Source organism: Mesoplodon bidens, assembly GCF_964165515.1.
Source record: "Mesoplodon bidens genome assembly, chromosome: 9".
NCBI classification, from domain to species: domain Eukaryota; kingdom Metazoa; phylum Chordata; class Mammalia; order Artiodactyla; family Ziphiidae; genus Mesoplodon; species Mesoplodon bidens.
Window position 1 is genome coordinate 37,750,505 of NC_138166.1, and position 18,491 is coordinate 37,768,995.

General features: G+C 36.3%; 1 protein-coding gene across 4 annotated transcripts in view; it reads left to right on the forward strand.

Annotated features, from left to right (window-relative positions):
• Window positions 1-18,491, forward strand: part of CRPPA (CDP-L-ribitol pyrophosphorylase A) — a 305,310-nt gene that overhangs the window by 172,588 nt on the left and 114,231 nt on the right. For 3 of the 4 annotated variants that reach the window (XR_014016649.1, XM_081244007.1, XM_081244006.1), the window contains one exon: window positions 9,532-9,663. Coding sequence is in view for 3 of the 4 variants with exons in the window: in XM_081244007.1 (XP_081100133.1) it covers window positions 9,532-9,663 (132 nt within the window). In the remaining variant the exon portion in view is untranslated. Of the gene's footprint in view, window positions 1-6,020; window positions 6,049-9,531; window positions 9,664-18,491 lie in introns of those variants that run through there. The other variant, XM_081244008.1, reaches the window with a different exon arrangement.

Here is an 18,491-nt window from a genome sequence, read left to right on the forward strand (position 1 = left end):
GGAAAATTCTTATTTGGGAATGACAGGACTGTTAAGCCTGCCTGTCTCTTCTGAGTACTCTGAGTAGTATACCCATTTCTAGATCATTTGAGAAAGAACTATAAATGTCTTCTGAAAAAATTCAATGTGTTTATGGTAATAACTGAGTTCTAGGATTTTTGCTCAACCGATGAAAATATAACTGATCTTCTGTTTCTTGTTCTTCCCATTTGTAAGAAATGCAACTCTCACGACATTTATAATTCTCAGAACCCCACCCCAACCCCAAATGTGGCCTGCTAATGCATATTATTAGTATAATTATGTTAATGTTAGTAATAACAGACACTCATTGAACGTTTGACATGAATCACTATCCTTTTCTTTTAAAGTAAATAATCCCATTTAATCCTCAGAGCAATCCTAAGAGTTGATTATCATAGATGCTATTAGCCGCAGTTCAAGAATAAGTGCTGTGCTCATTTCACTTTATCACATGACATGGATGAGGGATGTCAATACTTGCCCTTTTCAAGTAACAATAGATTGTTAAAGAAGAAAAGGGTCTGAAAAATCGTTTAGTAGAATGCTCTCATTTTACAAGAGATAATTGAGGCTGTTTTCTTTCCCTGGATCTGAGATAAATTTTTTATATTAGGCGTGTCAAATTGTTCTTGTAGAGGGCCAGTAATGCATACTTTAGACTTCATCGACCATATGGTCTTGGTCGCAACTATTCCACTCTGCTATAGTGCAAAAGCAGCCATAGACAAGATGTCAAAGAACGTGTGTGGCTGTGTTTCTATAAAACTTCATTAACAGAAAACAGGCAGGAGGCTGGATTGACTCATGGGCCATAGGTTCTCGAACTTTGGCTTAAATTTTCAATCCGAAATGATCTATTTGCCACAGTTACTTAGTACCTTTACTAAAATATCTGTTAGACATTCTGTAATAGACATATACTCTCTGGGTCATCAGTCTCATGATTTAAAGTATTGCTTGTATGCCAATTCCTACATTTTTACATCCAATTTTCATTATTCCTATGTTTTGACAGGAATGTTTAAGTGCATGAAGTTTAAAAAGTTTGTAATTATCTTCTTCCTTGCAAGAACCGTCCGTCCCAAAGGTGTCTCTTTTGTTTTCAGTTTTGACCTCATCACAGCCACTATAACAGGTTTTGCTAATTGCAAATCTACTGTTACTCTCACTGTCAGGAAGGGAAAAATTTTCCTCTACCCCTCTAAGTTCTTTTGGCTGGTCTAATAATTGATACAAGGCAGATTAACAGGAGAAAAAAATTTTAATTTTGTATGTGCAAAGGTACCCAAGAGTAATCAAAGCAGCCTGTTGATATACCCTTTTAGGCAAAGAAACTTAGGCTTCAGTACTAATTAGCGAAGAAACTAAGCAGAGTGTGTTTACACAGACTTCTCAGCCCTGAATTCCCTGTCTCTGGCCATAAGAATGTCTGTTTACCTCCTGGTACAGGGAGGGTGGCTTCCACATGGAAACCTACTTCCTGCTTTCAGGGGGACAAAACGGAGGCTCAGAGTGTCCTTGTACCCACTGTTTCTCAAGTAACTTTAATTCAAAACAATCAGTATGTCAAAGTGGTATATTTTGGCGTGGCCTGCCCTGAACTCCGTCATTATTTAAACCTTCTAGACACTCCTCATCCCCCCTGGACAAAGCTCAGTCAGATCATAAAGCCTTGGGCTGTTCTGGCTCTTGCTTAATTTTATCATCCTTATTCTTCTTTCTTCACTGAGCAATTTGCCCTCTGGTAATACTGAACTACTATAGTTCTGCACATGTACTGTGTTACCTGACACATCTGTGTTTACTCTGGTGAGTTTTTCTACCTGAGACACCATTTTTCTAGTGCTTGCTTGCTTGACTCCTATTATCCTTAAAGTATGAGTGACAGTATTTTGTCTTGGAATCCTTTCTTTATATTCGTGTGCTCAGAGTCTTTTTCCCGTTTTGAAGACAGCTTGTGTAGGCATTCAGAAATGTTTATTGACTTGAATTTGCCTTGACATTTCCACTTACAAATGTAGGTACATTAAAACAGAATCAGTTATTCTTAGAAATTCAAAGTGTTATAATGGACTTTTGTAGTAGTTTGCCCCAATGCATAGAGTGTCTTTACTTGTGAGCTCCAAAAATACCTGTTTTTTAAAAAAAATCAGAAAATGCTGCTCTAAATGGCCTGCAGACAACCTTAATAATAATAGCAGTAATACATTTTATCATGTATGATGAAATTTTGACAAGTCACTAAAATACATGAAGATTATATACTAAGCTCAGTGAAGAATCACACACCTGTTCCTTATAACTTCTTCAGTGATTTGTATTCTCTGACAATTTTTCTCAGAGTTTCCTCAAACAGAAAAATAAGTAAATAAATAAATACAGAGTTAAATGTTTCAGATAATAGTAGCTAAACAAATCAGTGCTTCATATTGGGATTGCTTTTAACTTTTGGTTCTAAAATTTGTTACAGACCATACAGATGTTACTTAAGTTAATTGTAGTTGTACATAATGCTTCAGATAATTGTATTAATAGCAAAATACAACAGTGGCAGAGTTATGTCCTTATAAGAGAATCAGTCTTGTGAAATAATCTGAAAAAGATTCATTTTATGATTTTTTTTTTACATGTTTTAAAGTAATACTCGGTTTTTCTATTGACTGTTTAAAATATGAAGTTCTCAAGTCCCTCCCTTCAGGAAGCTTGCACAAGCCTCTTAGATAGCCTCATCCACCAGAGGGCAGACAGCAGAAGCAAGAACTACAATCCTGCAGCCTATGGATCGAAAACCACATTCACAGAAAGATAGACAAATGAAAAGGCAGAGAACTATGTACCAGATAAAGGAACAAGATAAAACCCCAGAAAAACAACTAAATGAAGTGGAGATAGGCAACCTTCCAGAAAAAGAATTCAGAATAATGATAGTGAAGATGATCCAGGACCTCGGAAAAAGAATGAAGGCAAAGATCGAGAAGATACAAGAAATGTTTAACAAACACCTAGAAGAATTAAAGAACAAACACCTAGAAGAATTAAAGAACAAACAAACAGAGATGAACAATACAATAACTGAAATGAAAAATACACTAGAAGGAATCAAGAGCAGAATAAATGAGGCAGAAGAATGGATACGTGACCTGGAAGACAGAGTGGTGGAATTCACTGCTGCGGAACAGAATAAAGAAAAAGGAATGAAAAGAAATGAAGACAGCCTAAGAGACCTCTGGCACAACATTAAATACACCAACATTCACATTATAGGGGTTCCAGAAGGGGAAGAGAGAAAGGACCCGAGAAAATATGTGAAGAGCTTATAGTCGAAAACTTCCCTAATGTGGGAAAGGAAATAGCCACCCAAGTCCAGGAACTGCAGAGAGTCCCAGGCAGGATAAACCCAAGGAGAAACATGCCGAGACACATAGTAATCAAATTGGCAAAAATTAAAGACAAAGAAAAATTATTAAAACATGAAGTTCTCATTCCATTACTTTAATCTTTTAAATAAGGATCTGAAAAAAAAAAGTATATACAAATGTAACATTTTTACTGGTACTGTAAAACTCACTTACTTTTTAATTCTTTGAATCAATAGAAACATTTAAACCTTTTCTATGGTTGATATTTTAATGCAAAGTACTATTTTATTTTATTTACTACCTTTTATTAAACGCCATTATTTCCCAACCTACTAGCTTTGCTGGTATTTTATTTTGTTAAGATTTACAAATGAGTTGTTAGGCATTTGCTCTCAGTTTCCATGATAGCTTAAAACGTAGTTTCTATTCATCAGAATTAGGAGTTGAATTTCATGATGGCATTGATTTAAACTTGTTCTAAAACAAAGTGATTCAATATTAAAAGCTTGTTCATTTTTTCTTTTTAGAAGTACAATTTATTAACTTAATTTTCATTAATAAAATCCATGTAATTCATAAGTAGTTGAAGTGAGATGAAAGTTTTTCTGAAGTTTTTGGGGCTTTTTTATCCTTAAGATAAACTCTTACTTTGATTTGCGTAGTATTGGCCAGTTTCATCAATTTTTAGATTTCCCTGATATTTCTTTTGAAAAGTGATGTTTTGAAGATGTTGGGCCTCATTCATACAATTTACTTTTCTGTACACATATGTTGATAATTTTGCAGTGTCTCTTTTGTGGATTCAAAGAACCTCTGGTCTATCTACCAATTCTTTCTAACTCAATTATTTGATAATTACCAGAACTTTCATTTTGACCATCCTTCCTTCTACTTTGGTGGGCATTAAGCAATGCATTACTTGGATATATACATAAGCTTCACAAATTGACTTTTTTCTTAGTCAAATAAACAAAGAGTTTGTTTTCTCTTCTACCGCAAATCCTGACTCCCTTCTCAGGCCTTCCTGTGAACATGGACTCTGGAATGAGACAGAAGTGTTAAATGTGGTGTTATGGAACATTCCTGATGTTTTAAAGAATATTGTACGTGATATTAACTATTGTCCTTTAATTAATGTACCTGTCCTCAGTGACAAGTGAAAAATCACATTTTATAATATGAAAAAGTAATTGGAGTTCATTGGGGACCAGGGGGTATATTAAATGGTTACTAAGACAAATATAAAGCATGTGTAGAACTGAATGTAGAAGACATGAGGCAGAGAGAAGCCTTTTCCAAATTCTGAGTGCCAGAAACCTCGCCCACCCACAAAGCCATGAAGTTATCCACATGTTAAATGTTTAAGCAGTTTACTATTTTATAGGAGTGAATTTGCTACCTTTAAAAAAGATGAAGTTACATTCTTTTTTTGGGGGTGGGTGGGTAGGAAGAGATCCATGTCTTTTTTATGTAAGCATGAAAAAGAACATTTAGAAATGGCATCCTAACTCGGGAATGTTGTTTTTCCTATAATTTACATGTAGTAAATTAGTGAATGGTGCAAAAAGAGACCAAAGAATATGTATTTGGTGTAGCTATCTGCAGAACTCAACCTAGGTGAAATGTTTTGCTACATTTCAATGGATACAAGTGCTTGTATCCTGTCTGAACTGTTTATTAAGGCAAAAACATTTACATTTCTTGAGTTATCATGACCATTTTGCAACCTTCTGCTACAGTTGTATAAATCTGTCCTGTTTTTAAAATGAAAGTTGATTGTATTGTACCAACTCAGTGTTTTCCTGGACCTCATAAGTAGCTGGTGTATTTTAGAATTCAAAATTAGTAGCACAGTGTTATGTATATGCTTAAATTTTATGTTATTGGTATTAGGAAGTACATCTGCTGGAGATTATCTTCCGGTTTTTATGATGTCATCAGACTTTCTCACATGGTGAAAGAGAATTTTGAGATGCATCCTACTTCTTCATGCTTGAATTTTATCAACCTGATTATATACATTTCATAAGGTCAATATCCGTATCTGTTTCTTTAAAAGTGACATATGTCAGCTACAATAATATTTAGCACATACTAAGTATTTAGAAAAGCTGCATTATTCTCCTACTTCTTTATGTCTTAAAGTTTCCCTATAATTTAATTACTTGGTTTGGTGGTATGAAAAAATTAATAACCATAAACCTCTATTAAAAAGAATTAGGAGACCAGAAGGGGGAGCTCTCATGCCCTGAGATTATAGCAGAGCCCGACAGGAAGAAGAAACACTCCTCTTTCCTGGTGAAGACTCAGTGAACAGAAAGTCAGGGACTCTTTGTTTACTATAGCCCTCCAACTTCCTTTTCCCCCTCAATAAAAGCCTTCTCCTTTTCTTGCTGTGTGAGTATTTGCACATGGCTCACCATGGTTGCAGACACTGAATCACAATTCTCTGATGATCCCAAATGAATAAACCCGTCTTTGTTTTAGGTCAACAGTGGGGTAAATAGGCAGTTTGTAGGTATATAAATAGTTTGCCCAGAATTCACTTTTGCGCACTATTTCCTTAATTTGTGGAATCTATGGTGAACAGAATTGACCTGATTTTTTTGAGTGCTGTTAACATTTTTTCTTTTCAAGGACTAGAGTATGTTGAATCTTACAGACCTATAGTTGGAGTGAAAGCCTTCCATTCCTAGTTGAGAATCTCATGACTTGGTGAGAACTTTTAAAAACTATTGTACATATAGCATGTCCTTCAGTTCAACCTAGATGTTCTATGCTACAACATCTGTTTCTGTAAGAAAAATTAGCTTCTATGTCATTAGTAAATAAAGGAGTTAGGTCCATTTAATGTGAAGTTGCATCAGCTCATGTGCAACTTTTCCTAGATAGAAACAGCCAGAAAAACAGGAATAGAATTATAACCTTGGGAGGAAAGAGAAACACCCTCGACTCAGCTGCTGCACTGGAAGCAGAAGCCTTTGACGTTAAAAAATTTTTTTGTCTGATGTATTAGTTTCTAAGAGAAGTGCAGTCAGACATTCCTCTGTGTTTATGGATTTGGATATTGTTTTCTCATAATTCAGTCTTTTTTTTGCTTTGTGTTTTAAAATCTATGTTCTTAGTAATAAGGTTATGGTTATTATAAGTTTTGTTTTTTATTATGTACTGTTTTTCTTTATCTGTATTCATGTTTGTTTTTTTGGTCTTAACCCTATTATATTGCTACAACCTTCATTTTTGGTAGTATTTGCATGGTATGCCTTCTCATACCAGTACATACATAAATGTCTAATGAAAACTATCTTATCCTGTAAAGTACATACTTTCAGGATAGTTTTCATTAGACATTTATATTATAACTAGAATATAGTTAGATTTTTCTTAAAAATCCAATCTGATAAATCTGTCACTTAAGAAAGAGTTAAAAAGTGTTACATTTATCTTTATTATTTTTATATTTGGGATTATTTCTACAAGCTTATTTTTTTTGTTTATTGCTGTTGGCCAATTGTTTTGTTTGCTACTTTACTTTCCTCCTATGCATTGTTGCATTGATACAACTAATCCTTTAGTCCCTCTGCAAGTTTGGAAACTATACAATATAATTGTATATAGCTTTAATTAAATAGCATTACTTTTTTTTTTTTTTTTTTTTTTTGCGGTACACGGGCCTCTCACTGTGGTGGCCTCTCCCGTTGCGGAGCGCAGGCTCTGGATGCGCAGGCTCAGCGGCCATGGCTCACGGGCCCAGCCGCTCCGCAGCATGTGGGATCTTCCCGGACCGGGGCACGAACCCGCGTCCCCTGCATCGGCAGGCGGACTCTCAACTACTGCGCCACCAGGGAAGCCCCAGCATTACTTTTAATATACATAAATAGCTGTAAGTTAACCAAGTGTAAGGTCTCTAATTTCTGTCCTTCAAAAAAAAAAAAAGATTCAGCACACTTTATCTGTTGAACGTTCTCATTACAATATAATCTTGTCTCGAGTTTTAGGTTTACCATTTTTTAGACTCCCAGAGTTATAGTTTATTTTTACAATTAATAGTTAATGTAATTAACTGGTATTTAAAAAATTAATTTTAGGCTCTGTTGTAGGACACTCTTTAAGGAAAATTAAAAATGAGTACCTGCTCCCAGCTCTGACTTCCCGGAGAGGTTCCCCAGCTCCTGGCAGCATGCGTTTCCTCCTGGGCCAACCCTAATGGCAGCTTCCTGGCGCAGAGCTCATTCCCAGTTGTATCATAGTCATCGTTCCTTCTCTAATTAATGCATTACCAGCATTTCCACTCTTTCATTTCTGTGCATTTTAAATTTCTGTGCAGGCTATAATTACCAGTTATAGTGGTCTTTTCTGCTCCTTGTGCTATTTTTACATAAACTGTCTCCCTACCACCCACCTCCCTTACTTTAGTGCAAGATTTTTCTGAACTCAGATTTTGTCAGGAAGACTTGTATTAAACAAGAAATGTCTGTCTGTCTAGCTATCTATCTAGGCTGGCAGTAAGGTTGCCCAGGTTGTGTATTGCGAAATTCTAGGGCATTCCATTCACCTAAAGTATGTTTGGCAAGGTGGCTGCTAGCATTTCATGGTATCTGAATAGTACAGGTAATTATACAGTTAAAAGAGTTAAACAGTCCTCTGAGACTTTTAACTCCAAACAGTAGTATTGTTCCCCAGCCCAACTGGTATGGGGCTATGTAGTGATTGGGCCATATGGGCTCCGGAGAGACTCACCCTCAGCCTGTCCCCTGGCTTCAGATCCATACCGTGACTGCAGTTTCCAAAATTGCCTCAGTGTTGGGGAATTTGCCTGCTTTTTGTAGCAAGCACTTCACAGCAGTTTTAGGTTCAAACTCCTAAGAGTGGAAGCCTTTATAGCACTAGTTTGACCAACTTTGTGAAAGACTACAGGGCAGGGAAAAAGGCAGGGCAGAGGTGAGTGTGTCTTCTGCTTTAGCTCCTGAGCTCATCATCTCACATGAGTTTAGGGACTGCTTTTTTCTCCCCACTTCTCCCTTTACCTTGGTTTCTCAGGGGTGAGGGAAGGAGATCACAGAAGGTGGTATGTGAGCCATCCTTTCAGAAGGCTTCAGCTGCAAATAGGGACTGACATCTTTTGCAACAGCTAATAGTCATTAGCTTCCAGGTACCAGCAAGGGGAACACCTGGCTATAAGGTGAATTACTTTGAAGGAAGGTCTAGTATTTATAGTTCATTCACAATTCTTCCAGCCTGGGTGTGGTTCACCAGTCAGGAGTTAGTTTTACCATAAGTAATGCTACCTGGTAAAAAAAAGCTGAACTTTCACTTTCATAAGTTTTCAGGGAAACAGAGCTTAGGGGAAGGTGAGCCCAGGGTTTCAGGGTTACATGGTCTTTTCTTCAGCTATTCAGCAGATAGAAAAGCCTGAAACTATTCTTTCTGCTTTTTATCTTCCAAAAACATTTTTTTTTTTGCTTTTCTTCTTTTGGTTTATGAATTGGACATTTTTAAGGGAAAAAGTCTTTACTGTTACCTTAGATTTCAAGAGGTAGCAGCTATATGTATATGTTTATAGAAAAGATCACAGATCACCCTGAGACCTTAAATTTAAGTGAAAAAGAATGCTTAAAAAATAGTCACTTGAATAATTTCAAGAAAAACACTAACACTGCTAAAAGAATTCTGTATAAAATTCTTCTGGATTTACTTTAAGAAGTAGATTATTATTAAATTCCAATTATTACTTTGAAAGGGATTCTTCTAAAAAATTTTATGTATTTGAATAAGCAGTCCCTTGAATTTTATTGTTATTGTTAATTTCTTAAGCTATTTATTTCTATCTAGCCTAGTTTCAAATTACAAATTAGGAAGTAAGTTGAAAGAATTGATGAAATCATATATTCTTTATATTAATACACTTGACTCTGACACAAATTGAAATAGAATATTAGCATTTTATACTTTTTGATTAGTGTTTACTGCATCTGTATTTATAAAGGATGATTCATTTTATTAAGTATTTATGGGTTGAAATGATTAGAAGTTAATAAAATGATAAAAATAATTTCAATATTATATGTGTTTTAAGCTTCTTTAATGTCATACTTTTCAAGGGAAACTGAATGGTACTCTGATTGTTACCTTTTATATTATTTTGCAGGTGCAATTTCTTGATTATGAATCAGTACCATTTGGTCAGAAAATGGAAAACCTAATGCAGATTAGAAAATTTGCCAAGGAAGTGAAAAAAGCAAATATTTTATTATATGGCCTTCTCGTATATTACCCACAGGTAGGTAAAATGTTGGTCTCTTCAGATTGTATGTTTTTTAGACTACAGTTTTATTGGTGGGAACCTGATTTTGTTAAAAGCAAAGAAATATTTTTAAAATTTTGGGTTGGAAAATTACTTATCTACTCATGTTCTGCAGCAGGTAGAAACTCTTGACTCTAAGGGAAAATTAAAAATCAAAACAAGTGTTTTGATTAGGGGGAAAGAAAGATGAAAATTGGCAAAGATCTCAACTAGGTAGCCCACATAAAATTGCCAGATATGCAAATAAAAATACAGAATCCCCAGTTAAGTTTGAATTTCAAATAATTAAAAAATAATTTTTTTTTAAATCCAATTTTGGAATTTGAATTTCATATTTAACTGGACTTTTGTATTTAACTGGCAACTCTAAGGTCACAGTCTTAGCCGTTTGTGTAATTTAAAGTTGTTTATTCCTTTAATGCTGTGCTAAAGATGTTGGTAATCAAGACTTTAATCATTTGAAAGCAGTGGCTGGCATTTGGGTTACATGAGGGCATGGTATTTAACTAGACAAAAACTCTTACTGTCGCTGTCTTTTAATAGTGAGTTACTTAAGCTGAAGGCAAAATGAATTAGCATTATAGATTCTTTGTGCAGAGAAATGCTATTTAAATCAAACTGTTTGGAGAATCTGTTAGAGAAGATGGATTTGCCCTTTGTGCACAGATACCTTTCATAGAACTTGCAGAAAGCTTCATGGTGTCTTAGAGGTGTACCACATAGGAGTCAAGGAAGTAAAATAGTCAACTGCTTTTGTTTTTAGTGGTCTGGAGTAAAAGTGATTTGGTACTATATGGTTGATGAATAAAAGCTATTGATTATGAAATATTTAAAGGTGCCTTTTTAGCCTGAAGATAACAACATTTCTTTTGAAACAAATGGATTTTAGTTGAACATAAGGGCCATCTTTTAGCCAGTTCCTTAGTTTTCTTTAACTTTGAGGTTGTTTTCTCTGCTTCTGACATAGACAAGCATGACCTCCAGTTGGTTCTAAGGACAAGGCAAAGTTTAGTTCACTTAGGATCATGGAATTGTAAAATGTTGGTGCTGTATGGTTCCTGAAGTCAGCACAACCAAGGCCTAAAGAGAGACATATAGTTGCCCAAGGACATAAAACTGGCAGAGTAAGAATAAGAACTCAGGTCTGTATCTTCCTTCAGGAATGTTTCCTCTTCAATATTGTCTTTGGTTGTACCCTAGATTAATGTGGTGGGGAAAGGAAATCAGTTATTTCTCTTGTGCCATGCAAAGGAGTCATGGACTAATGCTATGCTATACAGGTATAAAATAGAGTTCACTCAGGAAAACCTCAGAAGCTGAGGAATGGTAGAGCACACACAACTCTGGAACTCTCTTTGTCCTATGATTTAGGCTAAGCACAAAGGGTCTGTAGCTCACTTTCTAGTAGAGGGTCTGGTTGCCAGTTGAAATAGAGCATGGAATTTCAGAGAAAAAGTATGTTTTAGCATAAGTATGTCCCAAATGTTACATGGACCATATTTGCACAAAAAATTCTTTATTGTTATTCTGAATTTCAAGTATAACTGGGCATCTTGTGTTTTATTTGCTAAACCTGGTAGCACTTGTAGAGTTCATATTTACATAAAAGTATTCATTTTTTTCACACTTGACATGTTCTACCCTTTTATGGAATGGAGTACAGTGAGTATCTATGTGACTCTGTACCTATGAAGGCTCCCTGATTGGAAAAGTAGCCTTGTTGAAAAGGAGGCGCCTTTGCAGCCCACTGCTTGGTATCTGACTGCTCTTTTAAGCACACCTGGACCTGCTAAGCCAGCTGTCTACTAAGTTACCAAAAGTGGGAAAAAGATGGTCCTTCAAGCCCTTCAGGATATGTCTCTCATTGCTTTAGGATACAAAGATAGCTTACTTAGGTGTTGCTTGTCTCTTCTTAACATTTCAGTAATGATGTTTCAACTATGTGAAAATGTTTAAAATGAAGGGTTTACTTTTGTCCTTAAAGACACAGATGTGAATTGACTTTTACTAGCCCAACACACTGTCCAATGTATAATTCCACCTTAAAGAGCATTTACTAAGAGATCCTGGGATGTTTGTTAGATATGCCATTAAAAAAGAGCTGTGGTTAAAAAATTGGAGAGGCGGCAGTGAATAGAGTTAAACAGACTTCTTTAATGAGGGCTTCTCACCAATCCTTAATATACTGATGGGCATTTCATATCTCCAACCTGGGGACAAGGGCTATGCCATTTTCCATTTTCTCCTGTAATCCTTTAACCATAGATAAATCATGGGACTAATGTTCCCTAAAAGAAACTTTGAGAAACACTCCTCACAAGTGTACCGTTAAGTAAAGAAAACACTACCTCTGTACAGTCTTTTTCTACTTCAGTACTAATTTTTCCATTTAGTTAAAGCAGTAATTCTAACACCGAGTGCCTGCTTGACACTGCGAACACCAAGGATATGAAGATGTATAAGGTGGAGCTTTCATTCACTGTTGAGTGAAGAGTGTTGGTCTGTGCTTTCCACTGTGCTGTGAGATAGAACTTTTTGTAGTGTTCATACACTGGACTTTGTTCCCTAAATCTAATTCATCTCTGTAAGAGCCATTAGGTGTTTTGTAGGTAGTTATTGTGTATGCTTCTAAGTCTCTGATCAGTTAAACCTTTCTAGATTTTTTTTAAACCATTTTTTATAAGACACTAGCATCAGGTGCCTCTTCTTTGGATAGGTTTTCAGTTTATTGATAGCCCCTCCTTGGAAAAGAGAATGTATCAAATTGACTTCTGTATCTGTGTTACACATATGTTCTTTCTGGCTTAAAGAAAACCTCCCTTGTTATGTATGTGATATTTCTGTTAATGTAGATGGTCTTGATATTTGGCCGCACCTTCACAGTGTTGATGTATATGATGTTTATAGTTAAATAGAATTACGTAGGCTTTTTTCTTTTTAAACACATGATGCTATTAAACCTCTGTTTGTGTTTGTATAGAGTTCTTTTACACACATCTATAGGAGTTTTTGTGTTTGGCAATTTTAAGCTGATTAGTTTTATTCTATTATTTCAGTCTTTCATTGTCCTTTTTGATCTAGATTATAGCATATGATTAATTAGCTATAGTTTCTTGCATCACATAATTTACAAATTAGATGTCATCTATATTTTGTATATACCTTTAAGGAAAAAATTGATTTGGATAAAGCTAAGGATTGATTCCTTCTTTAGTATCTATAAATCTTCTACAATGTTGTCTGTGATCAATTACTGATAATTTAATAATTCAGTCACTGACAAATGCATCTAATTTTATAATAGCTCAACTCAATTTCTCCATATTTTCTCTACTGATATAAGAAACTTTAACAAATACTTTACTTAACTCTAGATAAGCTTTATTTGTGTGTTTTTTCTGCCTTTGAGAGAGATTATTTGCTAAATTACTGAATATGCTAGTTTCTTATCTATATCACCATAATAAGGCGGCACTATTAACGTTTTTTCCCAAAATCGACTTTAAAATATTCTAGTGGCCTCAAAAAATAAATAATTTAAAATGAGCTCTTCGTGGGTAGCTTAAACTTAGAGTTATGATCAAGTGACAGGCTTCACTGTGTATATATATGTATCTATACATTTATATACACACACGTATATAAATATAAGTAAAATATGTTTGACCATAGTATAAAGTTTTCTAATATTATCATCCAGTTTTCAGTTCCTCAAGTTGTAAACAAATCAGGAAAGATTTGAAATTTATACTCTAGACTAGAAATGTAGCATAAAGCTTGCATTTACAATTTGTTGAATGAATTTAAATCAGGTCCTATCCCTTTTTAAAAAATACCATACAAAAATAACTATGAATAATTAAAACCAGTTTTTATAGTTGAGTCTATATAAAGGATCTTAGTCCCTTTTTAAGTGTTACTTTAAATAATTCTATGCATAAAATATTATTCTTCATCCTGTTAATCCAGCTTTGTTATGCAAACCATCACTGAGGTCCATGGTATAAAATTATGTGTTTGGGGAACATGTTTTAGTTTTTGAAAATCTGTATCTGATAATATGGCTGTGAACATATACAGACTTAGTATTTCTGTCATGAACTGTTCAAGCCAGTAGCTTACAAGTTTACAGTCTTAATTTTGTTGAAATCTAAAATATTTTAATGATCACTTTGTTTTTTAAGGCAAATATTTGCGAGTTTACATTTTAAAATAATATTCCTTAAAACTGTGATAGTAAGTAAACTGTTTCCCTGAGTTCTGTGAGCCATTCAAGAAGCAGACTGTAGGAACCCGTGACCTATAGCTTGTTGGTCAGAAGTACAGATAGCATCCGAAGTAGAAGTCAGCCTGGTGGGACTGAGCCCTTAAGCCTGGGGTGTGTGGTCAGTGCTAACTCCAGGTAGTGAGTGTCAGAACTGTTCAGTGTGGGAAAAATAAAACACACATTTGGTGGCAGAAGTGTTGAGAACAGAAAAACAATCTTTAGGCCAGTATAAAACTTGCTATATCTATTATCTACCCAGTCCCACCGGAGGTTTTCCAAATTGTGGACATTCTTTCAGCTTAGGTGCCTAGTGAAAATGTTGTGAATCAGTGTCCCCAGCAAACTTAACAGTGAACATGTAGCGTGAAAAAGAAATTAGACTCCGTTGTCACTGTAATACAACTTAAACTATACTGACCATTTTACAGGTAAAACTTCTAGGTTACAACGATTATTCCTTTGATTAGTAACTTTTTTGTACAGACATTACAACATTGAATAATCCACTCAACTGATTTTTGCACTCAGCTTTACTTATCCACCATCTTCACAAAGATAACATGAGACATCTTATTAGGTATTTTCCTGAAGTCCAGATCTGGGATTTGTACAGCTGTCCCTTGCTTGAGTAATCTACTGGTATTCTCAAGGAAAGAAATAAGTTTAAGTTGTTTAAATGAACATACATTAGACCCCACTAATAAATGATTGATTTTATATGCCAGTAGCTTTTTTTTTTTTTTTTGCAGTACGCGGGCCTCTCACCATTGTGGCCTCTCCCGTTGCGGAGCACAGGTTCTGGACGCGCAGGCTCAGCGGCCATGGCTCACGGGCCCAGCCGCTCCACGACATGTGGGATCTTCCCGGACCGGGGCATGAACCCGCGTCCCCTGCATCGGCAGGCGGACTCCCAACCACTGCGCCACCAGGGAAGCCCTATGCCAGTAGCTTTTTAAACACTGGGTCTTAGAAAAATCCCCAGCTGACTATATTATAGTCACCTGAGGAATTAAATATACAGATTCCTAGTCTGTACATCCCTGACTCTATTTCAAGAGATCAGGGATATATCCCTGGGGCTCTATGTTTCACAAGCTCAAACTGTGATGACAGTTTAGTATGAGCCAGATTTAAATGACTGATGCCGGTCAGTGGTCCTTCATTACACTGGCATGTTAGAATCACTGATTTCACTTTGTAATCTGTGTAGGACCGTCACATCAGTGGAGCCTCTGATATACCAAGTGGTATAATAGAATGTTGATTAAGTTTGGTAAGGGAGTGAAGAATGGCCATTTGAAAAAGTTTCTCAGGTAACCGAAATCATGTCTTCGTGTTCATTAAGGACAACTGTTCTAAACACTCAAAAACTCTCAGTAAAATAAGGCAGTTATATTGATAAACATAATTAGTTGGAAACAAAAAAAGTGTATCATTGATTGTTTAAAAGACGGATTTTGAAAAGGTATTTTGTAGCTTTATAGAATTTCTCAAGAGTCACAGGACCAAGATTGGATACTAGCCAGCCAGGAACAGTACAGTTAACAGAAATGCTCAACCATCCTGTGGGACTGTGCTAAGAAAAATGCCTCCCATCCCTGATTCTGCTTATATAATATGCTAGGGGACCATGGGTAGGAACTCTACCATAGCTGATCCATAAAATGAAAAGTCTCTTCCCTAGATCTAGTCTCCTTGTTCTGGCACCACTTCCACCTTCTAAGTCTCCTCCATGTGCATAATAGGATCTATAGAATTCAGATGCTACAGAATCTGGGGAAATATAGCTTGGTTTTTTTCTCTGTAGTCTCTATAGCACAGAAATGAAAGATGAGCTATGGTTAGGGAAGGCATTGCTTGCGCCACTTTGCAATATCAGCCCCATCTATCTTATAGAATCCTGTCTTAGGTTGGAATGAAATCAAACAGAGCACCTTTAACATGTGTTTATATTCAAGGGCTTGTTATTTGTCTATATCCAGGCTTTCCATATGGTGTCTGCCACAAATACACATTTTTAAATATAATTTTGCATATGAACTTTTATAATAATGAAATGTGCAAAGTCTATAAAATTTATCTGTAGCAGTTTTGTATTTAATCTGTGCATTTTATGTACTCAGGGCTTTAGAGATGAGGCACACAGGTTCATGGTTAAAGAGTTTCCTAAAATTATTATAACTGATTATTTCTTACATTGAATTAGTATCTTCCCCTTAACTGAAAAACAAGGGATATAAGTTTTCTAGGCCTTGGATTCTCCATTTTAAAATGCAGAAGTCAGAACTTCTGTTTGAAACATTTATCGGATCAGAAAGAGGAGACACAGGAGGTGTGCAGGCTGTGTCATGTGGTACCATCAACCATCTCTCACTCTGACACGGGAATTCTGGAACTGGGCCTGGGTTTTCTTTCCTCTCCCTATGTGACCATAAACTTCACCTATACTATTATTTCCTTTATTTTATTCAGAATTACTCATTATTGTTTGTGTATTTTGTTCTAGTTCAGAGAGGGAACTGTTCTCTTTTTTCTGTCAGACACCTTAATAAAGTAGAAGACAAGGGTGTTTGTTGCCTTAGTCTGTTCTGCTGCTATAGCAGATACCATAGATTGGAGGCTGGAAGTCTGAGATCAGGGTGCCAGCATGTTTGAGTTCTAGGGAGTTCTTGGTTGCAGAGCGCTGTTTTCTTATTGTATGCTCACAGAGCAGGGAGAGGGGGAGGCCTCTAGAGACCTAATTCTGTGGATGAGGACTCCACTCTAACGAGTTAATCACCAACTGAAGGTCTCTCTTCCTAATAGCGTCATGTCACGTAGGAGTTAGGATTTCAACATATGAATTTGGACGAGGGGCACAAAGATTCAGTCCATGACAGGGAAGGAATTAATATCCATTAGAGAAAGGTTAAAGGAAATATTAAATATGTTAGCACGTCAGGCGTATGTGCCATTTGTTATCTATTCCTTATCTTCTGTTTCCTTTCTTCTCCTTTGTACTGTCACTTTACTGGGTTTGATACAGTGGGAAACAGGACTTTTGAAAGCAATAGTTGGCTTAGTGTTTTTGTAAGATGGGGCCATTGGAAAGGACTACATCAGGCAGAACTACAGAAAACAAGTCTTGAAGAGGTCAGGGGTAAAACAGGGGAGCCCTTACCTTCTCCCTGCTCCTGAATGCCACTGTCTCCTCTCTTCCTACAACCACTGTGGCTCTGGGAGGCATATAGAAAAAGGAGGAAAGTGGGCTTCCCTGGTGGCGCAGTGGTTGGGAATCTGCCTGCCGATGCAGGGGACGCGGATTCGTGCCCCGGTCCGGGAGGATCCCGCATGCCGCGGAGCGGCTGGGCCCGTGAGCCATGGCCGCTGGGCCTGCGTGTCTGGAGCCTGTGCTCCACAACGGGAGAGGCCACAACAGTGAGAGGCCCGCGTAACGCAAAAAAAAAAAAAAAAAAAAGGAGGAAAGTTACAAAAGCAGTTCTGTAATTTTTTGTTTGTAAAAGACTTATGAGGATCCTTTTATAAACCTCCAAAATAGGATGTGAAATGGTGAAATGAAGTTGTTTGGCAAAACATTAAATTAGATAAAGATGTGTAAATTGTTCTTCTGTCCAAAGTGTAAGCAAGATCTCTCTACTTGATGGGTTAAGTACTATTGTCTTTCTCTGTTGTCTGGGTTTTGAAGGTTTTGTGCGTACTATAAAGGACATCCAGAAAACATTCTTGACAATGAATCTCTTTGTAATTACTTCAGGTAAATTCAAAATAAAACATTAAGAACTATATGAACAGGTCCAGCTGCTCTCGGATACCTTTGTGCCAAAAGACCTGAATTTGTAGGATGCAATTTACACCAATCTTTCCTCTCAAATGCACCCCATTTCTCGGTGTTCTTAGCCTTCAAGTATGTGTGATCACTTGGAGAACAAATAGGTGCATGCTATCAAGTAGCAGAACACAGATTTGTTTTTAATGAAAATCTTTGGGGAGATTAGACTTAAAACTCTACTCCCTGCAGTGAGCAATTACTTGGAATTTAGCTGAATTATTTACTAAACTCACATTACTTTCCATGCCATCATACGGCATGTACACCAAACACGCAGCACCAAATCTGTTTACAGAAACCCATAATATCCTGTTCAGAGTAATCAGGCTTTTCAACTTGGGAATTTTGATGAGACTAAATATTTTTCACTTTCAAATTGTTTTGGCTTTTATTATTTAGATTTAGTCATTCTTTGGGAAAATAGGAAGGTTATGAAAGATAATGTCTCTTCAAAACGTGTGTTTGACGTAAAATAGCTAGCTAGTGGGAAGCAGCCTCATAGCACAGGGAGATCAGCTCGGTGCTTTGTGACCACCTGGAGGGGTGGGATAGGGAGGGTGGGAGGGAGGGAGATGCAAGAGAGAGGGGATATGGGGATATATGTATATGTATAGCTGATTCACTTTGTTATGAAGCAGAAACTAACACACCATTGTAAAGCAACTATACTCCAATAAAGATGTTAAAACAAACAAGAAACCAACAAAA